Raw genomic sequence first — 27,585 nt, 5'->3', positions numbered from 1 at the left:
GTTACTTCTGCTTAGCTTGGGAAGGAACCATTGATAAGCGCTCTTTGAGTACGATTCTGGAGCCAACTGTGGATCCACCTGATAGTTGTTCCATCCAGCCCACATTTAGTTAGTTTGCTAATCAGAATATCATGGGGCACTTTGTCAAAAGCTTTGACAAAGTCAGTCAAAGTTGATGGAAGACCACCAGGGAACCAAATGGATGCTGCCTTGAGTTCCTTGATGAAAGAAATGTGGGATGTGGGATATAAATGTAAGAAAATAAATGGAAATGGACTGCCTTCAAGTCAATCCCGACTTATGGCAATCCTATGAATAGGGTTTTCATGGTAAGTGGTATTCAGAGGGGGTTTACCATTGCCTCCTTCTGAGGCTAGTCCTCCCCACCTGGCTTGGGCCTGTTCAGCTTGCCACAGCTGCACAAGCCAGCCCCTTCCTTGTCCACAACTGCCAGCTGGGGGGCAACTAGGCTCCTTGAGACGATTCAGCTTGCCCACGACTGCACAGGTGGCATAGCATGTAACCCGAGCCACTCACTGTGGGGGTGATCTTTAGCTGGCCCTTGACACCCAGGAGACACGAGCGGGGATTTGAACTCACAGAGTCTGGACTCCCAGCCAGGCTCTCCTTCCCACTGTGCTATACCATCATGTAAGAAAATTAATAAGCTTCCATTATCAGTAGTAACATTTGCTGTTATTTATAGAATGAGCAGTAGGTCTCTCAGATTCAAATCTTGAGTCAGTCACCCTCTCTCAGGCTGTGGGCACACTAGCTGCTTCAAAAGCTGCAAGAATGTTTTTTTCTGGCTGTATTTTGAAACAGCTCTGCTCTCAGCTGGACATACCTCCCTTCTCCACAGCTGACTTAAAATCTTTCAAGATCACCCACAACAAAGTGTTGGGCCAGTCACTGTCTCTGGCTGAGCCTACAGCAAAACGTTTCCATTGGCCACATCTGAAGGGGCAACAGGCTGATCGCAATCAATTTGTTTATTACTGTCATAGACCCGAACAAACAGGTTGATCTACCAATCAGCTGCAAAATCTGTCTGAAGCTAAATTTAAAAAACCCCAATCCAAGCCGATCCAACCAAGTTTTAGAGTGAAAGGGGTGGAGTTTGATTAGCTTTGCGTGCCTGTTTTCAGAAAATAGAGTTGGAGATGCACTGGAACTGACACAACAATGTCTCTCTACCCTAAGTCTAAGCTATCTCACAGAGTTCTTATCAAGAAAAAACAGTAAGGGGAGAGAACTATACACAGCTCCTTCAACTGTTTGCAGAATGGTGAAACAAAAATGTAGTAAGTTTGTTGTTGTTGTTATGTGCTTTCAAGTTGATTACGACTTATGGCAACCCTATGAATCAGTGACCTCCAAGAGCATCTGTCATGAACCACCCTGTTCAGATCTTGTGAGTTCAGGTCTGTGGCTTCCTTTATGGAATCAATCCATCTCTTGTTTGGCTTCCTCTTTTTCTACTCCCTTCTGTTTTTCCCAGCATTATTGTCTTTTCTAGTGAATCAGGTCTTCTCATGATGTGTCCAAAGTATGATAACCTCAGTTTCATCATTTTAGCTTCTAGTGACAGTTCTGGTTTAATTTGTTCTAACACCCAATTATTTGTCTTTTTTGCAGTCCATGGTATGCGCAAAGCTCTCCTCCAGCACCACATTTCAAATGAGTTGATTTTTCTCTTATCCACCTTTTTCACTGTCCAACTTTCACATTCATACATAGAGATTGGGAATACCATGGCCTGAATGATCCTGACTTTGGTTTTCAGTGATACTTCTTTACAATTGAGGACCTTTTCTAGTTCTCTCACAGCTGCCCTACCCAGTCCTAGCCTTCTTCTGATTTCTTGACTATTGTCTCCATTTTGGTTAATGACTGTGCCGAGGTATTGATAATCCTTGGCAAGTTCAATGTCCTTATTAATATTAATGTAATAAGTATTGCCCCTTCAACACATAACAGGTTATGGGACTGTTTCTGATTTGATAGCATTTTGCACCCAGTTGAACAGGCACTATCCATAACTATACAGGTAGGGCTTAACGTCTTGTGAGTAAACTTTAGTCTACACACTTCTTATTATGCTAGGGTTCTTATCTCGGTAACACATTTCTTGCCTGGCTAACATTGATAGCATCGACATAAGGAGAAAGAAGATGTATTAATTGGCAATCAAGACAGCCTACACACAGTTTGCAATACTTCATCATAGGGCTGCATATTTATATGTTATATCCAATGACAGAGAAGAAAGCAAATCGATTTTGTTTCTTGCAAGCAAAATTATATGCATGTCGGCTGCAAATCTTCAGACAAGCTTTGCGATAATGAAGAACTAATACGTTAGCAGTTAGCAAAGCCCTACTGTGAGGCAGCGCTGCATCGTACAGGTGACTTTTCCGCACAATCGCAGCTTCCTTTTCTTTATTTCTCCTTCTCATGGAGCCACTTCCTGTATATAGGTGGAAGAAAGAATACCGTTTTTCCCTTTACCTTCAGACCATAGAACTAGAAAGGACGGCTGGCAAAGAACGAGGAGATGCATTCCATCACGTGCTTCCTCTGTGATTGCTGCCTCGTTTCCGGATTGGGCCAGGCCTATGCTAATAATTGCACGCTACGTTCGGCGTGATTGGCCTTTAGCAGATCGCGGGGCGGGGCGACAACCGTAACGTGCAGCTGTGCGGGGGCGGATCTATGCTAATACCATGGGCCTTGCATCCTGTGATTGGTCACAATTCTTTTTGGCGAAAACTGTCTAAGGTGGTGGGGTGGCCGCAAGCGTTCGGTGTTGTCACGCTGCTCTCAGGATGAGCCGCGGTGGGGGGATCCTTTCCTGGAGAAAGGCACCCATACTTTGCTCCTTGCTGCCCAATGGCTCCCTCGCGAGGAAGCAGCGTCCCTCTGTTCTCGGATCGGGTAAGGAGAGCGGCTGTGTAGCTCAGGCTTCCGTGTGGCGCTTTGCTTTGGCAGTCCTTGGCTAGATGAGGAGGAGACTGAACCGAGACTGGAAAGGGGGAGAAGGATTACTGAGGTCCTGTAAGGGGGAGAAGGAGGCATAGTTTGATCTGCAGAAAGGTGAGGTAGCTGGGATGGAGAGAGCGTAGTCGTTCGGAGGATAAGACATTGGAAAAATATGAAGAGGAAGGCCCCATAGTCTGGGCTGGCAGGGGGTGTAACGGGGGGAGGGAGGCTGCCCTCATTGTGCGCATCTGACCCTGTAGGCTACATGAGCTTCACCCTACACTTGTCCTTTGGTCTTTCTGTTTTTAGAGGCGTGGTAGTTGAAGGGCCAGCAGTATTGTCGGTGTGCTCTGCCCAAAGGGGTGATGTGGCAACTGTGGGAATAAAAGGTACCACTTCTTTTCCCCTGCCTGTTTTCTTACACTTCCACTGGATATACTTTACCTGTAGGAACCTGCCACCAACTTGGTCAGCTTGAAAAGGGAATGGAACCATACATGGAGGATAAGGCTGTCAAAGGCTATTAGTCATGCTGGCTATGTAATACCTCCAGCCAGGGCTGGCCCTAGGATAAATAGTGTCTTGGGTGAGGAATGTCTTTGGCACCCCCTCTGTCAGCTTTGCAGGACACCCAGAGGGCTTATGAGGCCTGGTGTAGGTGGGATGTTGAGGGCCTTGCTGCTTCCTCTGCCAAGAACCTTCTTTGAATGTCCACGAGTTCTAGTATTATGAGAGAGGGAGAAGAACTTTTCTCTATCCACTTTCTCAATGCCATGCATAATTTTATACACTTCTATCATGTCTCCTCTGACCCGCCTTTTCTCTAAACTAAAAAGCCCCAAATGCTGCAACCTTTCCTCGTAAGGGAGTCGCTCCATCCCCTTGATCATTCTGGTTTATTTATTTATTTATTGAATTTCTTAGTCGCCCATCTGGCTGGCTATCCAGCCACTCTGGGTGACGTACAAAATAGGCATACAAATATAACAGACATTAAAAATCTGAAAACAATAACGATAAAATACAGATAAATAACGATACAGATAACAATTTAACATAATGTTCATAAAATACCCCAAAGTAGACAAGCCGTGAAAACAAAAGCAACAAAGTCTGAGTCCCTCTGAAACATGACGAAGTTTCCATCTGGGAGATCTGCTCAAATTCAGCCATCAGTTAGCAGGCTTGACACCCAATACAGCCTTGAAGATCTTGACGATCTTCACAAAGAACCCTCATCCACAGAAGTGCTGGGCCACATTCCCTGACACTATGCATTTCAGCAACCTCTCACACACCTTATTGCACTTTTCCAGCGAGTGGAATTCCAGATTTTGAGGTTTTGTTCTCTTTCCTTCACTCACTTTCTCTCCTGTAAATTTAAAAAAGCTAGCTTCTTCAAATATCTCTCTCAACCGTTTCTTGTATCCCTGTTTTGTGATTAGCTCATCATGACGCAACTGCTCCACTTCATCCCACTTTCTCCGGAGGGTTTCAGGCAAAGCTGGGTACACTAAGAGAGAATGTGGGTGACAAACAAGTGGAGTTTCAAATGTAAGAGAATAAACACAAGTGCTTGGTTCAGACACATCAGCCAATCTGTTGTTCTTTCCACATACAAGAAGAACCTTTGTCTGTCTGTTCTTGGTTTCACATGAATCTCCATCTCTCATCCACATCCCAACAAACATATTGTTTTCAATTTCCCATTCATGCCAGATTCCGAGAATCCCACTGTAGGCATTCCACCGGAAAGTCTGCTCATGCTGTGTGGTTGCCCTCTTCTGAACCTTTTCCAACTCGATAATATCCTTTTTGAGATGAGGCGACCAAAACTGTACACAGTATTCCAAATGCGGCCGCACCATAGATTTATACAACGGCATTATGATATCAGCTGTTTTATTTTCAATACCTTTCCTAATTATCGCTAGCATGGAATTTGCCTTTTTCACAGCTGCCGCACACTGGGTCGACATTTTCATTGTGCTGTCCACTACAACCCCGAGGTCTCTCTCCTGGTCGGTCACCGCCAGTTCAGACCCCATGAGAGTATATGTGAAATTCAGATTTTTTGCTCCAATATGCATAATTTAACACTTGTTTATATTGAATTGCATTTGCCATTTTTCCGCCCATTCACTCAGTTTGGAGAGGTCTTTTTGGAGCTCTTCGCAATCCCTTTTTGTTTTAACAACCCTGAACAATTTATTGTCGTCAGCAAACTTGGCCACTTCACTGCTCACTCCTAATTTTAGGTCATTAATGAACAAGTTGAAAAGTACAGGTCCCAATACCGATCCTTGAGGGACTCCACTTTCTACAGCCCTCCATTGGGAGAACTGTCCGTTTATTCCTACTCTCTGCTTTCTGCTTTTTAACCAATTCTTTATCCACAAGAGGACCTCTCCTCTTATTCCATGACTGCTAAGCTTCCTCAGAAGTCTTTGGTGAGGTACCTTGTCAAACGCTTTTTGAAAGTCTAAGTACACTATGTCCACTGGATCACCTCTATCTATGTGCTTGTTGACACTCTCAAAGAATTCTAATAGGTTACTGAGACAGGACTTTCCCTTGCAGAAGCCATGCTGGCTCTGCTTCAGCAAGGCTTGTTCTTCTATGTGCTTAGTTAATCTAGCTTTAATCATACTTTCTACCAGTTTTCCAGGGACAGAAGTTAAGCTAACTGGCCTGTAATTTCCGGGATCCCCTCTGGATCCCTTTTTGAAGATTGGCGTTACATTTGCCACTTTCCAGTTCTCAGGCACGCAGGAGGACCTGAGGGACAAGTTACATATTTTAGTTAGCAGATCAGCAATTTCACCTTTGAGTTCTTTGAGAACTCTCGGGTGGATGCCATCCGGGCCCGGTGATTTGTCAGTTTTTATATTGTCCATTAAGCTTAGAACTTCCTCTCTCGTTACCACTATTTGTCTCAGTTCCTCAGAATCCCTTCCTGCAAATGTTAGTTCAGGTTCAGGGATCTGCCCTATATCTTCCGCTGTGAAGACAGATGCAAAGAATTCATTTAGCTTCTCTGCAATCTCCTTATCATTCTTTAGTACACCTTTGACTCCCTTATCATCCAAGGGTCCAATTGTCTCCCTAGATGGTCTCCTGCTTTGAATGTATTGATAGAATTTTTTGTTGTTGGTTTTTATGTTCTTAGCAATGTGCTCCTCAAATTCTTTTTTAGCATCCCTTATTGTCTTCTTGCATTTCTTTTGCCAGAGTTTGTGTTCTTTTTTATTTTCTTCATTCGGACAAGACTTCCATTTTCTGAAGGAAGACTTTTTGCATCTAAGAGCTTCCTTGACTTTGCTCGTTAACCATGCTGGCATCTTCTTGGCCCTGGCGGTACCTTTTCTGATCTGCGGTATGCACTCCAGTTGCGCTTCTAATATAGTGTTTTAAAACAACTTCCAAGCATTTTCGAGTGATGTGACCCTCTGGACTTTGTTTTTCAGCTTTCTTTTTACCAGTCCCCTCATTTTTGTGAAGTTTCCTCTTTTGAAGTCAAATGTGACCGTGTTGGATTTTCTTGGCAATTGGCCATTTACATGTATGTTTAATTTAATAGCACTATGGTCACTGCTCCCAATCGGTTCAACAACACTTACATCTCGCACCAGGTCCCGGTCCCCACTGAGGATTAAGTCCAGGGTTGCCGTCCCTCTGGTCGGTTCCATGACCAACTGGTCTAGGGCATAGTCATTTAGAATATCTAGAAATCTGCTTCTTTGTCATGACTGGAACACATATGCGGCCAGTCTATGTCTGGGTAGTTGAAGTCACCCATTACTACCACATTTCCTAGTTTGGATGCTTCCTCAATTTCATATCTCATCTCAAGGTCTCCCTGAGCATTTTGATCAGGGGGACGATAGATCGTTCCCAGAATTAAATCCCTCTTGGGGCATGGTATCACCACCCACAACGATTCTGTGGAGGAGTCTGCCTCTTTGGGGGTTTCGAGCTTGCTGGATTCAATGCCTTCTTTCACGTATAGAGCGACTCCGCCACCAATACGTCCTTCCCTGTCCTTCCGATATAGTTTATATCCAGGGATAACCGTATCCCACTGGTTTTCTCCATACCACCAGGTCTCCATTATGTTCACTGTATCAATGTTCTTCTCTAAGACCAAGCACTCCAGTTCTCCCATCTTGGTTCGGAGGCTCCTAGCATTAGCGTACAGGCACTTGTAAGCAGTGTCTCTCTTCAAGTGTCTTTGGCGCTTGTGGTTTGGCCTGTGGTAATTTTGCTCTTCTGAATTGATATCCTGTGCCCCTGCTCTCACAATGCCTACTTCTAGGCCTACCCCTTTTAAAATTTCATCATTTCTTTGGTTTTTATCCCAGGGGGGAGGTTTATTCCGAACTGGACCTTCCTCAGCTCCTGTCGGGTTTCCCCCCTCAGTCAGTTTAAAAGCTGCTCTGCCACCTTTTTAATTTTAAGTGCCAGCAGTCTGGTTCCATTCTGGTTCGAGTGGAGCCCATCCCTTTTGTACAGGCCCGGCTTGTCCCAAAATGTTCCCCAGTGCCTAACAAATCCAAACCCCTCCTCCCAACACCATTGTCTCATCCACGCATTGAGGCTACAAAGCTGTGCCTGTCTGGCTGGTCCACCAAGAATTCTGGTGTGCAAGGTGGCAGGGTGGAGGCATGGGCCAATGGTATGCACAGGAAGTGAGGCAGGGGGGGCCTTACTTTGTGGGCGCCTGGGGAAAATTGGCCTACCTGTCCCCTCAGGCAGGCCTGCAGCTTTGTGGAGTTACTAAGTTGTATGGCATGTGCAGGATTGCAAAACATAGCAGTGTAACAGGCTATGTATGGGGTATTGCTTTACCCCAGCAATGCCTATGAAAGGGTCCAGAGCAAGCTACCTCTTATTTGCTGCTCTAATTTCAGTGCACTCCTTCTCCAGTTCTAGGATCCCAGTGAAATCTCTATCATGTGGCTGGGGTGGCTCTTGAAAGATGACTCTCATGGAGTTGTGGGCCTTATGGTGTTGTAGTTCTATATTCTTTATTATATTCAGCACACACACACAAAATGGCTCAAGCTGCAAGCTCTCCTCCCTGAGCTCCAATACGCCTTCCTCAGCTATCACAGCTTTTATTTTAATATTTTTTGTAGTTCCTCTATTTTGATAAAAATATTTTAGAATATGCATTATTTTTATCTTTAAAAATAATAAAGAAAAGTTGCAAATAAAAAGGTATCCAGCTGACCACTTACACCTTATGGCTTTATGTTATTATTTATGTAGTGCTTATAGTGTTTACAGTACTGAAGTGCTTGGTAATGGTGCCTCATAATAAAGCTGTGTTCCACTGATTTTTACCTAGTACAATGATTTCAGAGTGGAAACTGAAAAAGAAACGTAACTTAAAGCTAACTACAGGAAGATCATTTTTGTAGTTAGCACCCAAACAACCTGTAGAACCTTGGGGGGAAAAGGTTGGACGCTTGCTTTTTGCCACCCTAGGTTATTGGAAGACAGTACATTAAAAAAAAAACTGTCACTGAGCTCAACTTGGTGCCTCCCCAGCTTAGTCTGGTGCCTTGGGAGACTGCCCAGCTTGCCCACCCCTAAGGCCAGTCCTGCCTCCAGGATCAGAGGTTATATGCCTGTAAATACCAGCCACAAGTGAGCACAAGTGGAGAGAGTGCTCTTGTGTTCATGTCCTGCTTGTGAATTTCTTAGAGGCATCTAATGTTCTGCCCTCAAGTCGATTCTGACTTATGGCGACCCTATGAATAGGGTTTTCATGAGGCTGAGAGGCAGTGACTGGCCCAAGGTCACCCAGTGAGCTTCATGGCTGTGTGGGGATTCGAACCCTGGTCTCCCAGGTCGTAGTCCAACACCTTAACCACTATGCATCTAAATTGCCACTGTGATAACAGAATGTGGGATCAGCTGGGCCTTTAGCCTGATTTAGCAGGACTTTTCTTTATGGCATGCACTCGTACACCTTGGGCTGTTTCCACAATATGTTGCCCCGATGAATAAGCAGTAATATGCACAGCGATTCTCTGCATTCATCCCATAGTATCTGCAGTGTATTTCAGTGTCAGACACAGTGTCGCAACAGATGAACATGGTGTTGCTGCTGTGCCCTTCCATCTTGGGCCTGCTTAAGGAAGGCTCACATGCCTGTGTGGTGTGTGTATCTTAAGTGAAACACAAATTTAGGCAATGCCCTTGGAGTTAGAGAAAGGGAGGAGTCCAGGAATAGGATGCTGCATATCTTGATCAGATGTAATCAAGCAAGGACCCTAAATGACCATGCATTGGTTCCTTCCCAATGGCTATAGGAATACACTGATTATTCAAAGGGCCACTAGAATGTATTGAACCAAAGGTGATTAGTGCTTGACACAGTGGTCTTTAGGAGATGTCCTCAAATGGTCAGGCAGGAAATGTATTACCCTTCTGAATGGCTATTGCAATGCATTGGTGTGGGGTGAATCCTGCTTAATTGCCTATAAGCTTTGGAGTCTGCCATGTAAATCAGCTGAGTTCTTGAATGACCATTACAATGCACTGAGATGGCTGGGGAAACAATCAGTTGCCAGTTCACACAGTGCACCCTCAAAACCCTGGGGATGTTTATACCCACAATATATCCTTCTGTCCCTATATAGATATGTTTTAGCATTCATATATTGCTCTTTCCTGATGTTCATGTTCCTTATCTTAATAGATCATACAGCAGCCTTATGAGGTAGATTAATAATATTTTCCAATATTGCAGCCTTGGTGTAAAGGGCAAGTACTTGTCCTTCTGCATGGCCATAGGGATATATTGAAGTACATTTTGACCTTTGCACTGACTGCTCTGTGGGCCACAGAATAAAACCACACAATGCTATTTAGATCATGTATGAGAATGCCTAGGAAGACCATTCACGGAATGCTAAACTGAGTCTATATGATGACATAGGAAAGTGGAAGGCTGTAAGCCCCCAGGATCTTTGGATAGAAGTTTCCTGTGAGCCAGAGACTGAAGATAGGGATCATGATGTTTACCATAGGCAATCATACAATCTCCCAATGTATTCTAATGGATTTCTATGAAACCAGTTTGGAAGGGTCATCTGTTTCTACAGTTTTTTTTGAGGGGGGCACTCTACACACAGAAACATCCCATGAAGTTTGTGGGGCTCTCTGTATGTGCCTGTGAATGCTTGCAGGACTCCTGATGTTTTACACAAATCATTGTTCAATCCTCCTCTGATATATCAATGTATGGCAGTAGTTATTCAGAAGGACAATGTCTTTATATTTGGTGATCAGTGATGCTTTCTAAAGTCTACTGTGTAAGCAACCAATCACGATAGACTTTTAATGTATTTCAGTGGGCATTTGAAAATTCATTGCATATTCCTATGGCCATTTGGGAAAACCCCCAATATATTTAAATTGCTATCCAGTGCCATTTGCTTTAATAGATTCTAGAGGGGAGCTCCAAAAGGAGCGTAGCACAAGAATAGCATCAAGAATGGGCAAAAACATCTAGTGGCCAAGAAAACAAAAATTGGATCAAAAAAACCCAATGCTTTTTGGCCCTTCATGAGGGAATCCATAATGGTAATAACAGGTAATGCATCTAGAGGTTTTTTTTAATGTCCAGACATAGTTTATAAATGGAAAATATAATGTAGTGGTTATCATGTTGGATTAGGACTGGGGAAATAGTGGTTCAAATCCACACTCAGTCATGAAACTCAACTGAGAGATCTTGGGTCAGTCATATTCTTTCAGCCTATCTTTCCTCACAGGGATGTTGTAAGAGTAACGGGGAGGGAGACTACAGTACATCACCCAGAGCTCTTTGGAGGAAGGGTAGGATAACAACAATGTTTTAAGTTACAATATATTTTGAATTTTATTGTAATTTGTTACAATAAGAGCATCTATCTCTTTCTCAGTGAAATTGCAACAATAAAAATGAACCCAGAAAAATTAACACCTTCCATATATTCAGTCCTACAGGACTGCTGAGTCATAACCAAAGAGGTATTTATTAACCCCTGCTTTCCTGGAATGAACAGCATTTTTCTTCTCCATTGCACCTGCTCTTTCCCATTTGCCTGCATTAGCTCAAAGAGGGTTACCAAGGTTAAAAAGGGGAGGACTCTGCCAACGTTGTGATGGTGCTTGCCCTAGGACAGGGATGGGGTACCTGTGTCCCTCTAGATGTTGTTGAACTACAGCTCCCATCATCCCTGGCCACTGGCCATGCTGACTAGGGATAATTGGAGTTGGAGTTTAACAGCATCTTGGAGGGTCACAGGTCCTACATCCCTAACTTGCATGAATCTTCAGGTTTCTCTTCTGCCTTTAGAACTTCTTATCCTTCATGCATGTTGCTTAATCTGCCTGATTTATTTGCTGGTCAACAGTGGTACATTATACGCAAGTGCAAAGCAGACATCACAGAGAACCATGGTTTGAGCTTCCAAACATACAACAGGTAAACCGTGGTTGAGAGCTACTTGTATTCTTTCATTTTCCATCCTCTCTGCCACAGGTTGCCTACCACTGTGCTAGGATGAGGGGGTGGTAAAGAACTATTTACATGCTTTGAGAGAAAATATTCAAGAGCTTAATGAAGGGCAGGAGGTCCCTGCAATCAAGAACTACATCAAGCTGCTGGACTTGGGCCCTTGGGCTGCCAGTTTGCCATTGCTAGAAAGACCTTTTATGTATGTTTCATTTTTTTATAAGTGGATGTTACCATTCTCCATTCAACTTGCTGACAAAAAAGGATTGCACAAATGGTTGGAGACAAAAAGCTGATTACAGTGCGGTCCCATACTCCCTACCCAGCATCATTACCTTTGTAATGTCCAGAAGCTGAGAGTGAATGGTGAAGGGTGGATCCTACATTACTGCTCTGCCCTGCTCTGCTCTGCTTTTCTCTGAAGCAGGGACAGGGAACCTGTGACCTTCCAGAAGTTGTTGAATATGAAAACAGCTATGGCCAGTGATCAGATTGATATGAGGATAACTCTGCCAGAGTTTGCACTAGAACACGGCTGTGGACAATTTGGCCTCTAGATGTTGCTGAACTACAGCTCCCATCATCTTTGACCATTGACCATGCTGGGTAGGGCTGATGGGAGTGGAAGTCCAACAACTTCTTGAGGGCCACAGGTTCCCCATGCCATTCTAAAGCATCTATTACTGGCCACTGTTGGAGCTGGGATACTAGTTTAGATAGGCTATTGACCTAACAAAAGTTGAACGGCTCCAATGCAAGTAATGTTTGCACTACCAAAACTGGTAAAGATATCAGGAACAGTTCAGCAACAGTTAAAGAGTTTGGCACTCAGTGATGTGCTGAGGAATAGGGCTATCTTTGTACTTGGTCGTATAAAAATTCTCAATGACTGCCAAGGTCTTGATGGACTGAAAAAAAAGACTATCATCTCTAGACCTTCAAGTTTCTGATTAAGTTGCATGCACTATCAATGATCTTTGGCCTCTGAACTGTATTGCTGTCATGAATGAAGTATTTTAGATCAGCATTACTGCTAGGGTCGAAGTGTAACAAATGAGAATGAGGTGATGAACATAGTTACTGACATGGGTAAACAAGTTGTCAAGGACATACGTACTGGATGAATGCAAAACACCCACAGTGCAAAGCCATGCAGTGATATGGCCAGTATCAACTTGTTTCAGACAGATTCTCTGAACCCATATATTAGGCAGCAGTTACTATTGAAAAAGATAAATTTAAAATTAAACTAATAACCTGAATATTACATGATGCTGATTGGGGCAGGGAGGAGGTGAGATGCTATCGAATTCAGGGGTTCCCAAGCTGTGGTTTGTGGGTCACCAGTGGTCTGCGAGTTTCATTTAAGTGGTCTGTGGCTAGCACAATGCATTACAGTTGCTATAAGAGGCAGAAAAATCATTAAGTGGTCTGCCAAGGCCCTCAGCAATTTTTGGGAACCCCTGACCTCATTCTTTTGCAGTGCATTCTGTGGGTATTCTGGGTACACAGAAGCTGACCCAAGGCTGTGCTAATAACTGCTAATAGGAAGGTTGATGCTATTTTATTAATTATTACAGTTGGGATGTTTAGAAATAAATGAAGTAGCCTTTCAGGCAGTGGGGGAAATAAAATTAAGACACAAGAACTGCATTTTTAGGAGTTAACTCTGTGCAGAGTTGATTGGGTGGAAGTAAAAATATTATAGATCAGATTTTTGTCACCCTGGGCTCCCTCTGGGAGAAAGGGTGGGATAGAAATAAAATAAATAAATAAAATTAGTTGTTGCCTGATCAGACTTCAGCTCACTTACAGATATAACTATTTGCCATGCACTTGGTAAAACCGTCATATATTATCGAGCTCTCTCAGTTTGAGATTTCAAATACTGTCTGTGGGGTGCATTATATTATATATATTTCCATTATATGGCACTGTGGCAAGAGATCCTTTTAATCTGCACTTTGGGGGTGGCCACTCATACCAACAGCTGTGTTGCTTTGGCATGGTAGTGCATCGCTGCACTCCTCCAGCTGAGAAGACTGAGAGCAGTGATCAGCAGACCGGAGTAGAGGTTGAACACAGAGACAGTGGGCCACGAGCCCCTTTGTTGTCAAGGGGCCCTTTCCGTGCCCTGTTGTTTCTGTTCCACCCTCTAGGTTTTGATTTGTTTTGCTTTCTAGTAGGCTCTCTTGACGGCTACCTGGCTGGAACTGAAGGGCAAAGTTGTATGTATATATCACTTTTTAGTATTGTGCTGGCCAGCTTTTGGCCACTGATGAAAACTGTGTTGTTTCACTTCTTATGTGACTTCTCTGTTTCTGTTTTCAGTTCTGTTCTTGGGAATCAAGAGGCTTCTTTCCACAGCTAAGTCCATACCTCAGATATGTATTGTAGGCGGTGGACCTGCTGGATTCTACACAGCACAACACCTCCTGAAGGTAACTGGCATATTTGCAAAAGCGTGAGTTCTTATTTCTGCTGGGCTTCCTTGGGAGTATTTCAGGTCTACAGTTAGCCCTGGTGGGTAGAAGTCACTTAACCTGTGCATGCAAGGTTCCTACTTGGGGTTTTAATGGCTTGCAACATAGATAGGAGGCAGCAGGGATTGCAGCCAGTCTTTCTTTAATTTTTTTTTAAAGGTTTGCTACCACTTTAAGCTGTGACAGAGCACCAACAAACAGCAGCCCGGTGACATTCTGCATTGGATGGCCTGTTGGGAATGATTCTACATCATCACCAGTGAGAGGAGCCATTTAAAAAACCAAAACAAACCCAAGAATGTTCCAGGGAACAACGCCACCGTAGGACAGAACGTTCCTGCCACTTGGGCCACTCTCAACAAGAATACAGGAGGCTGCCTTACACTGAGTCGGTCCATGTAGCTCTGTGTTGTCTACACTGACTGGCAGCGGCTCTCCAGAGTTTCAGTCAGGGCATTCTCAGCTCTACCTGGAGATGCTGGGGATTGAACCTGGGACACTCGACCACACAGCTATTCCCTGAGGAATCCTGCTGGGATGTTGCTGCTTTATACAATCAATGAATCAATCAAATATTATGATGCAGTGACAGACCCCATAAAGCTGCTGCTAATTGCAGCTCTTCACTGTTTTGCTGCTTCATATCTACATGATAAGCACCTCTTCCTCTGAATTGTTTTTAAAAAGATTTCCCAACCACCAAAGATCAAAAATATATTTTGAGTTTTTCCCATCCCAACTCCCACTCTGCCAGCCCCAAAATATTCATAAAAGCTGGGCCAAATACTTCAGCCCAGTACTAAATTCTACACACATTCAGACTGTAGTGATCCTTTATGAGTAGTAGACTTATTACGTGGGGATTTACATACTGGCTTTTGAATACTAACATGGATGAGTGTACTGCAGGAAAAGTCTGGTCCTACCAACGAATCTCCAGGAGAGCAAAATTTCTTTTTATTATGTTTAAGTTGTTGAAGATAGCCTGAGTAGTTGAAACTCCTGTGGAAAACTGACATTTCGTTTCGTTTCCACATTTTCAGGTATTTTGGTGGCTTCGTTGAATGTTTGTTAGTGAAATGCTTACTTCGCAAATCATTTCTAAAAAAAATCATATAGTAATAGTTATGTTTTAGATTGTAATATTTTAAGGCCGTTTACTTGCTGTTTGATTTAAACATTCATTAATATGACTTGATTAAACCTTTATATATCTTTGCAACTTCAAAATATTTTAGGTTTCACTTCTATGATCCCTGAGCCAATGTCTCACAGGGGCCGTGGGGTCTCTTTGGCTGTCCCTCTCCAAAGGTGGCGGGACAAGGGAGGGACCTGTCCTCTGAGAGGGGATCTGAACTTGCATGCCTCATCTGCAGAAAGGGCCACAGGTGGTATCCCTCCAATGGTGAAGAGGGCAGAAAGGAGGGGTTCGGGGTGCTCTGTGGATCTTCAGGAGGCTGTGGATCTGCAGGATCCAATACCCTCCCATTGCACCAACATGCTTCTTGAATGGAGGACAACCTATGACAGCCCCGGAGCTTCTTAGCCTTTTGGCTGAGTTCAAGTGTAGTGGTAGTTTATTTCCCTCCCTTTGTAATTAATGGGAGGGAATCCTATTAGTGTCATTGTTAAAAAATATAGAGGAGGAAGGAAAAATATGCTCTTCTCACCTTCTTCCCTGACAGTGCAAAGGTGATCCTCCTCCCCCCTGCACCACCTTTTTTGGATTGCTCTATTAGACATTTTCCCCATTGCAACTTTTATATTTTTGTGCAAAAAGCTCTCCCAAAAGGGTAGGAATCAGCCATACTCCATCAGAGGGGATGGAGACTGAAGCATTCTAATGGGAGAAGAGATGCCTACTTGAATTGATGGATTCTGTTCCTTGCCTTTCCTCCTACCTTGCTTCTAGGTGGTGATATTTCTAGAAAGCCGTGCAAATTAAAAGGAGATATGAGTAGCACCAAACACATAGTTAACTACGACGTAGATGAGCCCAGAGAGAGGTGTGTGTGTGTATGTGTGTGTGTATGATGTAGTTTTAGTTCTACCTAGAAGTTGCACCTTTTGACTTGGAAGTCTTTCCATTTAGTAGTGTGGCTGCTTGTGCAAATTCTCAGGGTGGTGGGAAAAAAACTCTGCATACAGCCCCAACCACCCAACTTCCTTATTCTTAGTTTCAGAGCCAATCACTGCCAAACTCTGGCTGAAATTCAGCCCCGAGTTAAGGAGTATGTGCTGCAGGGTGGGGGTGAGGGCAGGGCATGGAGAGGGAAAGGAGAAGCTTGCTTCCTGATCTCCTTCCCAAATAGGTTTGACAATCCAGTCACTGGCTCATTTTTAAGGGTGCTGCTGACACTGGACATGCATATTTTCCCACCCTAATCTCACTAATTCCTGATGTTAATTTGTTTCCCCACTCCACCCCTGCGAAAGCTGTTATGTGTTCAGCTGTCCTTTTCAAATGAAGGACAAGATGGGCCTCTTTCCTAAGAAGTAGATTTAAAAAAGGAAAAAACACAAGGCAATCAAGTACAAATGGTAACTTTGCAAAGACTTGTAGCTGGTACTCTCTGTAGAGTTATCATTGTCCTAGTTCATTTTTTTTTTTATGTGCCCATATCATCCCTGGTCTAAACAGTTGTGTGGGTTTTGCTCTGCCACAGCACAAGGTCTGCGTTATGACAGAAGCTTATTTGGCTGTCACTGCTATCTGTTGGGTAGCACCTGTGATGTCAAAGGATGTTTAGCAGCATTATTCCCCCCACACACACACACTCTGCTGCATCTGTGTATCATGTGTATCCCGTAAGCCATGCTACAAGTTCAGAAGCTGATGCAGGGATTTGCTTCCTTCATCATGTATTAGTGTGAAAAAAATTCCACGCTAGTGGCCATACCCAAATCAATCAATCAATATCCATCCTTGTGGGCAAAAATGCAATGTAATCTCTGCAGAGAGATGGCAAAATGTGAAAGTGAAGAATTTAACAACTGTTGTCTGATGCTCAGCACATTTTAGCCTTAATCCTTGCACAAGATTTCAAGTTTTGATGGTGGAGATGGTATCTTTGACTTCTTGTTGGGCTTGAAAGACAAAGCAAGCTTCAGAGCGTCACATAACTCTTTTTTAAGCAAGGGTGATTAGATCCAACTAGGGGAAAAATAAAAGGATTGCTTGTGCTTGTGTATAGCCAGGTCAGGTAGGTTAATTAGCACATCAGAGACTCGATTAGGAATGGAAATCTTTAGCAGGAAGGTCGGCTGAGAATATGAAAGAAGATGTAATTGGGAATAAAGTGTACTGTTTCCTGCAGTAGTGATGGTGGTAAATTAGGATGTCTCGTCTCTCCCCCCCCCCACGATCTTTTTGAACTTCAGAGCTCTTTGTCTTGTTACAAATGAGGGAAAACAATGTTGCTGTTGCTAGCGTTCAGCAATGGAATTGAACTGTGAAGGATAATCCTGAAAGGCATAACAAACTGATACCAGGGAATGAAATGGATGTTATGGCCCTTTTCCAGCTGTTCAAGGACATCAATGCCCCTGCTCAGGGCAAGCCCTTGATGGGATACCAGTGTAGGCGGAAATGTGGGTCTGTATGATAGTAATTCTAGCTTTCTCAGTTTTATTTGGTTGTCTGTGTTGAAGCCTCCATTCGCCTCAGGTTTGTAAAGACTTGCAAAAGTCCCATGTCACAACAATCCTAAGACAAAACGCTGCTGGCTCCTGATGGCCAAGGGAAGGGTCATGTGTGTATTTGTGTGATTTCTTTTTTGCTATACTAGCTCCAGACTGGTGCAACAGAGGGGTCTGGATCAGGCTCCTCTCTAGGAATGGAGTGGCTTGTGATCCAGGGGACATACGACTGGCCCTCCATCACCCCATTGTGGGGCTCTGTGTTAGCTTTCAGCAGGCACAGTTCAGGCTGCTGCAGTATTGCCCCCCCCCCAGCAAAGGAACATCTCCACCTAATCTTAACCCCTTCCAGCAGTGCTGATCAGGGGGTTAGTACTGCAGCTTTTGATTGTCAAAAGTATTTTGCATGTATTTATATCTTGCCAAGGAGGCACACATGATTCTCCCCCTCCCCCACTCCACAACACATTTTATCCTCACAACAACTATGTGGGGTAGATTAGGCTGAGAGATGGTGATTGGCCCAAAGTCACCTTGTGAGGTGCATGGCTTAGTGAACCCTGGTCTCCCACGTGCTAGCCACTCTAACCACTACATTGCATTGGCTTTCTAATATTATCTATGAGAGATGTGTTGAATTCCTACAAGCCAACATCAGATCTATGCTGCTCACCTAAAACTACTGTAAGCCAAATAAAGTATCACAGCTTCCCCCCAAAGGACCAGAGGAATAGTACTTTTGTGAGAATGCTGCTAAGAGCATAAGAAGAGCCCAGCTGGGTCAGGTCAAAGGTCCATCTAGTCCAGCATCCCGTTCTCCCAGTAACCAACCAGATGCGTCTGGGAAGCCCATAAGCAGGACATGAGTGTATTAGCATTCTCCCCACTGGTGAAAACCAGCAATTGCTATTCAGAGGCATGCTTCCTCTGACTTATTGCTAGTTATTAGCAATTGCCAGCTCTTTAACAGAGCTGCGGGGTGGAGTCAGATGCTGAATGAACTGACTTCTGCTTGCACTGTGGGCCGTCACCTTCCTCTCTCCCCCCCCTTGTGTGGTCCTAAAATCTGCTTCAGAGGATCCCCCAACCCTTTGGAGCAGATCCCAAGGGCAGCAGAGGGGGAGACTGCAGGAGGGGAGGGGAGGGGAGGGGGAAAGTGAAGTCAGTTCTGCTCTTGCCGGAACAGCTTTAAATACAATCCAAAGTTCTCAGGGTTTTATCAGTTGGGATCCACGATAGTTAAATTGTTATCTGGTGGGAATGTTCTTAAATGTGCCATGCAGTCAAACTGAATTTTTAAAGTATGCACCTACTTTAAATTCTAGCCCCCTTCCCAAAATCCCCACTTCGGCTGAAACCATGGCAGTGTAATATTTGCCTCGTATTCCCCAGTTGAAGGATGATCAAAAGCAAATAATTTACCATGTCATGAGGGATGTCTCTCTCCTAGAAACAATAACATCTCAGATATCCAAACCTTGCATGCATATTTATATCTGAACGGAGGCCTTGTCCCTTTGTCAATTTGTATTCCAACCATAAGCCGCTCTTTGGGTTGGAAAGTGGCAGCTGTGATGAGCGCTTCAGTACTTTACTTTTTAGCACATGCTGGAGCTCATCCATGTATGGATTGTTCCAACAGGTTCACATGAGTCTAGTAATTAATTAGGATTTTTTGTTGTTCCTTCCTTTCTTAACAGAGCAGTCCTAAGCATGTTTACTCAGAGTAAGTCCCATTGAGTTTTATGGGATTTACTCTCCAGTATTTATGACTGAAGCCTACAGTCATAATAAATACACATCATGTGGCAGTGAACAAATGATAAAAAATAGTTATGGTAAAACTGTATAAGCCTTTATGTTACTGGAATCAACCTGTCAGCATGATGCTACTCTGCTATCCCCCTCTTTTGCTGCACAGTGGCTGTGTTGGGATGTGCCGCAGTCAGCAGGACTAATAGTCACGGATGATAGGAGCTGTTGTCCAGGAACATCTGGAGAGCCACAGGTCCCTCATCCCTGCTCTAAGCTGTGTTAAGATTAGCCACAGTCCCTGGTACAAGCACTACAGCAAACCACAGTTAATTGAAAACAGAAGTGAAAGCTGCCGACCTGCTCATGGCCACTCTAGAGGAGGAGGGAACCCATGAATCCAAGGCTTTTTCACATAACATTAAACCAGGGTTTCTTGAAGTCATAAAGAGATTGGCAGACCACCAGTGGTCCTTTCCTTCATTCAGCCAGTCCAGCTAGAAGTGACGGGGGGATGGGGGGAGAAGGCTCTGCGTTCGTCAGAGGAATAAAGGCTGATGGCAACACAGGGGAAGTTCCCGAGTGGGGAAATGTGGCTGACAAGGAGAGGAGCGGAGAGTCAATACATGGGAAAGAAGGAAGCAGTGAGAAAGAGGGGAAGAAGCTAAGAGAGAGCACATGCGCAGTGCATTACAATTCATGAACAGGTAGAAAAATCTGCCAAGAACCTCAGCAATTTTCGAGTGGTCTGGTGGGGAAAAGTTTAGGAACCACTGTGGCTGCGGATCCCATTGCGGCCTTCGCCTTGCAGCTCTGCCGCGGCCTGCGCTCTCGTCGCCCGTTCTCTGTGCAGCTAGGCCTTTGATGTTGCCTGCTCTTCTTGCCGCCCTCGCCTTGCCTGTGCTCCCGCTGCGGCTCGGGCGCTGTCGTCGTCATCGTTCCCGCGCGTCTTCGGCTGCTGCCTGTGTCGCCTTGCCGTTGCTCGGCTCCCTGCCGCTGCCGCGGCCCATTGGGGTTTGTGCCTGCATCGCGGCTGTTGTGGCCCCTTGCCGCTGTTGGGTTACTGGGTGCCTCTTGGGGGGGCAGCCTCAGGTACCTTTTGCTTGGCGGGGGGCGGCTGGCAGTGGATGTGGCGTGGTGGGGCCGGGCTGGCCTGCAACGACGACGAAGATCAAAAAGGAACCCAGGAGTTTGGAAGGGCAGCAGAGGGCGAGGCACCTGTTTGGACGAGGCACCTGTTTGTATGTTTGGCTTTTGGCGGTGGGACGGAGATGGAACCATCGTGCAATGGTAAAGTTTTTTCATCGGGCTGACCCAGGAACAACGAGAGGCAAGAGGACGTGGCCTTTAAAATTGGCGAACCAATTCTATCTTGGGGGGTGGGAGAAATAAGAATAACTGAAATTTACTGTTAAGGGTGGGGGCCTGCCTGATCTGCTAGTAGGGGGCATGTGTAGATCAAAGGGGGATGCCGAGGGAGGGATGGGGAGCCACCACGTTACAAGGCTAGGCGGCAGATCCTGGTCAGGTAGGGGTGGCAGGCCACGCCAATTTAGGAGAACAAGGGATAGATGCATTATATCCATCCCTTGTTCCGGGTCTGTCCACAACCAGAAGAAAACTGGGGGAGGCAGGACTCCATCCAATCTTTGACTGCTGTTGTGCAACGCCAGGTCTGTGGTACAAAGGACATCTCTCATCCATGATATGATCCTGGATGAGAACGCAGACCTGGCGTGTATTACGGAGACCTGGCTGGACGAGGCCTCAGCTCCCATACTTGAGGCCATGTGCCCAGCCGGTTTCCGTTATGTATAACAGCCGAGGATTGGGAGGCGGGGAGGGGGTGTGGCAGTCATCTATCGGGAGTCTTTGGTTTTTGCCAGACCCCCCCTCCATGAGACCAAGTTTGTTGACTGCATGTACTGGAGGTTGGGCCCAGAGGGCAGTTTAGGGATTCTACTTGTGTACCGCCCACCCCGCTGCACAGTAGACTCCCTGACCGAGGTGCTCGAGGTGGTCTCGGCGGTGCGCTTGCTCTCCCCCAACCTACTGGTTTTGGGGGATTTCAACGTACATGCTGAGGCCGCTCTCATGGGAGCCCCTTGGGATTTCAGTGAAACCATGACTTCTTGGGAACTGCTCCTGAGTAATATAGGGCCAACCCATGTAGCCGGTCATGCTATTGACCTTGTGTTTACATCTGGAGGGGAAGGGAGTGCTCTGAAAATAGGGAATATCAATTCTGTACCCGTGTCATGGTCAGATCACTATCTGGTAAATATAGACATCCTAATGCCGCACACCCTCCGCACGGTTCAAGGACCCATTAGGATGGTCCGCCCCAGACGCCTAATGGAATCTGAGGGATTCCTAAATGCGCTAGGGGATTTGGAGCTGACTGAAGGTCACCCGGTCGAGACCCTGGTGATGGAGTGGAATAGGGAGATCTCCAGGGCAATAGACCGGGTGGCTCCTAAACGTCCTCTCCCCCTGAACAGAACTCAGACAGCACCCTGGTATTCTCCATGGTTGCGGGGTTTGAGACAGGAGGTGAGACGACTAGAGCGCCGGTGGCGGAAATCTCGCACTGAAGATGATCGGACACTGGTTAGAGCAGCAATAGCGGCCTACCAAGTGGCAATAAAGGCAACAAAGAGAGATTTCTTTGCTGCCTCTATTGCGTCGGCAGAATGTTGTCCCAGGAGGTTGTTCCAAGTGGTCCGAAGCCTGGTCGGTCCAGTTGCTCAGGAACCCATGGAGCATTCAAAAGCTTCCTGTGACATATTTATTAAACATTTTGTCGATAAAATCGAACGCCTGAAGAGCGGGATTCCGTGCGCTGTGGAAACAGAAAATAGGCCAGAGGCGGCCAGTTGCATTCCGGTCCGATGGGATCGATTTCAGCCTGTCCTCGCTGAGGAAGTGGACAAGGTGCTCTCTACTGTAAAGCCAACCACCTGTCTGCTTGATCCTTGCCCTTCGCAGCTAATTATGAGCTGCAAAGAGAAACTGGGTGAAGGGATCAAGGCGGTGGTGAATGCATCCTTGAAAGAGGGTGCAATGCCATTAGCCCTCAAGGAGGCAGTGATAAAGCCCATCTTAAAAAAACCCTCCTTGGATCCCCAAGAGTTGAACAACTTTCGTCCAGTTTCGAATCTACCATTCTTGGGCAAGGTGATAGAGCGAGTGGTGGCCAAACAGTTACAGACATGCTTGGAAGAAGCGGATTATTTGGATCCATTCCAATCGGGCTTCAGGACTGGTCATGGTACTGAAACAGCCTTGGTCGCTCTGGTGGATGATATGAGGAGGGCGTTGGATAGGGGAGAATATACCTTCCTCGTCCTCCTAGATCTCTCAGCAGCTTTTGATACCGTTGACCACGGTATCCTGTTAAATCGCCTAGAGGGATTGGGAATCGGGGGCACTGTTTTACAGTGGTTCCGTTCCTATCTCTCAGGTAGACACCAGCGTGTGGCATTGGGGGATGAGGTTTCAGACCCTTGGCCTCTTAATTGTGGAGTGCCACAGGGTTCTATCCTCTCCCCCATGCTATTTAACATCTATGTGAAGCCGCTGGGAGCGATCATCAGGAGTTTTGGGCTGCAGTGTCATCAATATGCCGATGACACTCAGCTCTACCTCTCCTTTAAGTCCTCGCCAGAATTGGCTGTGGAGACCATGTCCAAGTGCCTGGAGTCCGTAAGTGGATGGATGGGCGAGAACAGGCTGAGGCTGAATCCCGATAAGACCGAGGTGCTACTTGTGGGAGACAGGAGAAGGTTGGGAAATATCGACTTGGTCCTGAATGGGGTAAGATTGCCCCTGAAGGACCAGGTCCGTAGCCTAGGAGTCATTCTTGACTCCCAGCTGTCCATGGAGGCGCAGGTTTCAGCAGTGAGCCGGGCAGCTTGGTATCAATTACATCTGATACAGAGGCTACGACCCTACCTTCCTGTACATCTACTCCCACAGGTGGTACATGCTCTGGTCTCCTCTCGCTTGGATTACTGTAATGCGCTCTACGTGGGGTTACCCTTGAAAACAGTCCGGAAACTGCAGCTGGTACAAAACGCGGCGGCACGCTTAATTAAGCATACCCGTCGCCGGGATCATAGAGTGATCATAGAGTGATCCCTAGAGTGGCCATTGGCTAGATAGGCAGCCTATAAATTAAAGTTTATAGTTTATTATTATCACCCCAGTGTTAGTAGACCTACACTGGTTACCAGTGGTTTACCGGGCTCAATTCAAGGTGTTGGTGTTGACCTTTAAAACCCTAAATGGTTTTGGCCCAGTTTATCTGAAGGACCGCCTCCAGTATCATCAATCAGGCCGCCTCACAAGATCAGCCTCACAGGACCTTCTCTCGGTCCCTCCAGCCAAAACAGCTAGGCTGGTGCGGACCAGGGAGAGGGCGTTCTCGGTGGTGGCCCCCACCCTCTGGAATTCTCTCCCGTATGATCTCCGACATGCTTCCTCTCTGACAGGTTTCCGGAGAGCTTTAAAGACCTGGCTCTTCGGGCAGGCCTATAATCTTGGGGTAGATTAGCTTTCAGTTGTATATATGAGATGTGGTGTTATCAGAGATGTTATATATTGTATATTGTTTGTAGTATTTTAATTGAGTTGTAAGTCGCCTAGAGTGTCTGTATAGTCAGACAGATAGGCGTCTAACAAATAAAATTATTATTATTATTATTATTATTATTATTATTATTATTATTATTATTATTATTATTATTATTATTGAACTATGGTTTAGCAGATCAGAGTCACCTTGGATGTATAACAGTGATGATTCTGTAGGAAAAGAAAGTTGGTCTTGTATAACCTGCCATAATTCTTGTCACTGTTGTTGTGCCCATCCTACTTAGTACTTGTTTGATTTCGGAAGTAAAATAAATTATAATTCAAGGGTGCAATAAGGAAAAAACCAACTAATAGAAGAGTGTAACCTTTCCCAATCTTTCCAGTTCCCATCCTTTCTGACCATTGGCCATGCTGGCTGGAGCTGATGGGAGCTGTCATCTGGCAACATCTGGTACCCCATGGGAAACACTGCAATAGTGCATGCTAGCACATGTGAATTTATCCCATTGGATTCTGCAGATAATATGTGCATTTTCGTTCAGGCATTTGATAATGTTTGTAGTGGAGACTCCCACCAAGTGTTCCTCCCAGCCAGCAGGAGGTTCAGTGGAATGTTCCAGGGCTCACTTCAGTTGCTTTGGGATTGACTGACATAGATTGGGTGGGAGGTTATTCAAAGGGGATGGGCTTGATTGGCTGCATATAACATATACCCAGCATATTGTGGCAGGTGCAGAAGAGACAAAGATAAATCCTTCCCTGGTGCTATAAGGAACTCTTCTAAAGGCTGATCGCAGAGATTTGGGAACTTCAGGGCCGGACATATCTTTTTCTTTGTATATAAGTAGGATAACTGTCCTCGTTTTCTCCTTCACCCATTGGTTTTGGGCAACAAGGCTACTGCAGTGATGAATCCCTTGACTGTGGTAGGGCCACACAATCCTCTGCAAAGTGTCAGAATAAGCAATGTATGAAGTTGTTAATTTCCACATGAATCTGTTATAGATATTAATCAAACTGAATTTCTTCCCCAGCACCACAAACTAGCTCAGGTGGATATATATGAGAAACTGCCAGTTCCCTTCGGCCTGGTTCGTTTTGGAGTAGCCCCAGACCATCCAGAAGTAAAGGTTGGTAGTAGTTTTCTATCCTATCATGGGAACTGAGGATGGGGCCCAGGACCACATTGTTGGGCAGGGAGAGCAGAGGTTGGCCATGGTGTTTTGGTTGTTAGAATGATGGGATTGGATCACTTTGCTATTTGAAAATGTCTCTCTTTTTTTAAACCAGGGATGGAGAACCTGTGGCCTTCGGTGGACTACAACTCCCTTTAGCCTCCCCACCAGCATGGCCAGTGGTCAGGAATTATGGGAGTTGTAGTCCAGTAACATTTAGAGCATGGGTGACTAATCCTGTGACACTCCAGTTGTTGTTGAATTACAGCTCCCATCAGCTCCAGGCAGCTCCCATCAGCCGCAGCCAGCACAGCCAGTGGCCACATGTCCCCTCCCCTTGATTTAGAGGGCCACAGGCTCCCCACTCCTCTCGCTTTAGACATTCAGTGTTTTTTCCTTCCCTTCGCCATGAAATGACGCAAAGGCTTGTGAGCCTTGACCTGTGAGCCAGTATGGCACACTGGGGTTTGGCTGTGGGCAAGCACAGATTCACATCCTTGCTCACTGGAATGCTCAACTAGATAGACTTGACCAAGTCACCATCTGTCAGCATTGCTCACCTCACAAGGTTGCACTGAAGCCAACATGCTTCTGTCAGCTCCTCCAAGGAAAAGTAAATATCAAATGAAATAAATGTGGATCTTACAGGGTAACTAGCAAGGGTAAGAGAGATCCAGTGCTGAGAGATCTAGTGCAGAATGGGAAGCAGCAGCCTGGCCCATTGCGTAATGGAGAGTTAGAAAGCTACACATCCCTAAGCCACTTAAACCTGGCTGCAGGGTTTGGGGAGTGTGTGTTTGGGTAATAGATAGCATAGAGTCTCTTCCTCCTGAGCAATCTTTCTGCCAATTGCATGAGTCCCCTGTCTGGGAAGAAGCAGACTATACAAATGGCATACCTTCCCCCTCTTTCTGTATAGCAAAGGGGGTTGGCACAATCCAGGTAGGTATTATAGTGAAAGGGAGAAACCTCCTAGAGGTATGAGATGGGGGAGTAAACATTAGCTAGGATCCAACTGCCAGTTGCCCAGAGACAGCCATGCTGAAGGGAGAAAAGCTCTGGACTCTGTGATTGGTTGAGGGACTCTTATATTTGTACTTAAAAGGCAGGGAAGCCTGCCTGTCCAGGCCAAATGATGCTGCTGAGGTTATGTACCTTTGGTGATTGGTACCTTCATTTGCTTGCCATTCTCTTCCTGTCACATTCCCTTTTCCTTTTGTGTCATGTCTATTAGATTGTGGACCTGTAGGCAGGGACTGTTTGTGGGTAGGTGCTTTGTAATAAGTGATAAGTAAGAATAATAATGTAGGTGTGCGTGTATTCCTGTGTACATGCAACACTTGTTTTATTTTCACGGGTTTTGGTTTTTCTTTACACCTCACCCTTTTTTGATTTTGCAAGATTTATTTTAAAGGGAATCAATCAAGGATATGGGTTACTAGATTTTGGAGGGATAAACCTGATGCAGGGTCATTGCTGTCCTACCACCATTGCATTCTGTTAATAAATGCTCACAAACGACTGCGTGTGAGGTTCTGTTGTTTTTCCCATGAATGTGGAATTGTAAAGCAACTGAAATGCCCACCAGCAAGAAAATGTGTGGTCTTCCCCCCACCCTGCCCGCCACCTACTGCTATGACTCAACACTGGAGAAGAAGAAAAATTGATGTTCTGTTTTAGTAGAACGGACTGGCCTTCTGCCAGGTCATGGATAACAGTGTTATTTTAAAATGAGATATTCTTACCAGTTGTCAGATAAAAGTCTCAGAAGAGGCAGCATGAATCAGAGAGCGAGATGTCAGCTTAGATGCTGCAAGATCATTGAGGACCTTCATCATCCTTAGGCCTTGCTCTGGTCTCCTGCCTGGGCACTGTGCGAGTTTTGTGAGAGAGAGAAAGAGGGAGGAATGGGACGTCTTCTGACCTCTCCCTTTTGACCTCTTGCAACAGAATGTGATCAACACATTTACGCAGACAGCACGATCTGATCGCTGTTCCTTTTACGGGAATGTGACCGTAGGGAAGGATTTAACTGTGGAGGAGCTGCAGAAAGCGTACCATGCAGTGGTTTTGGTGAGTTTCCTTGGCTGTGATTTTAAGAGGGAAAAGTGAAGATCGGTGACATAGGAAGCTGCCTTCTACTGAGTCAGACCATTGATCCACTTAGCTCGGTATTGTCCACCCTGACTGGCAGTGGCCCTACCTGGAGATGCCAGGGATTGAACTTGGGACCTTCTGCATGCAAAGCAGATGCTCTGCTACTGAGCTACGTCCCCCTCACAGGTCCCATCAGATGCTGGCTTTTATATATATATTAGGAGTGGGCTAGTCAAATTTGTTGGACTATGTGTACCTTAGCCCAGGTGTGTAGACACCGCACAATGCCCAGCACTGTGTCCCTTTTTGTCTTCCTGGGGCTGAGACCACAAAGAGACCCAGATCAAAA

The 27,585-nt window shown here is 45.4% G+C and overlaps 2 protein-coding genes across 3 annotated transcripts in view; one reads left to right on the top strand and one right to left on the bottom strand.

The window, feature by feature from the left end:
• Positions 1-2,758: 2,758 nt before the first annotated feature.
• The window catches only part of FDXR (ferredoxin reductase), a 45,886-nt gene continuing 21,059 nt past the window's right edge, over positions 2,759-27,585 (top strand). The window contains exons 1-4 of one of the 2 annotated variants that reach the window (XM_061616101.1): positions 2,759-2,937; positions 13,826-13,935; positions 24,999-25,094; positions 27,090-27,212. In XM_061616101.1, coding sequence (XP_061472085.1) covers positions 2,829-2,937; positions 13,826-13,935; positions 24,999-25,094; positions 27,090-27,212 — 438 coding nt within the window. In that variant the 5' untranslated portion in view covers positions 2,759-2,828. The remainder of the gene's footprint in view (positions 2,938-13,825; positions 13,936-24,998; positions 25,095-27,089; positions 27,213-27,585) is intronic. The other variant, XM_061616102.1, reaches the window with a different exon arrangement.
• Positions 4,218-13,511, bottom strand: LOC133381971 (N-acetylglucosamine-1-phosphotransferase subunit gamma-like). The gene is made up of 2 exons (XM_061621621.1): positions 13,479-13,511; positions 4,218-4,772 (listed from the first exon to the last, which is right to left on the bottom strand). Exons 1-2 carry the CDS (start codon positions 13,509-13,511, stop codon positions 4,218-4,220), a joined length of 588 nt encoding a protein of 195 aa, XP_061477605.1.

The sequence above is a fragment of the Rhineura floridana genome, chromosome 3, assembly GCF_030035675.1.
Source record: "Rhineura floridana isolate rRhiFlo1 chromosome 3, rRhiFlo1.hap2, whole genome shotgun sequence".
In the NCBI taxonomy this organism is placed as follows: Eukaryota; Metazoa; Chordata; class Lepidosauria; order Squamata; family Rhineuridae; genus Rhineura; species Rhineura floridana.
This window is presented reverse-complemented; position numbering and strand designations above follow the sequence as displayed.

Bases quoted from the DNA above. Each gene is read 5' to 3' on its own strand.
- LOC133381971 (XM_061621621.1), bottom strand. From the start codon at position 13,511: ATGCACTACCATGCCAAAGCAACACAGCTGTTG. The intron at 4,773-13,478 runs GTATGAGTGGCC...GAGTTGGAAAAG, and splicing joins CCAAAGCAACACAGCTGTTG to GTTCAGAAGAGGGCAACCAC.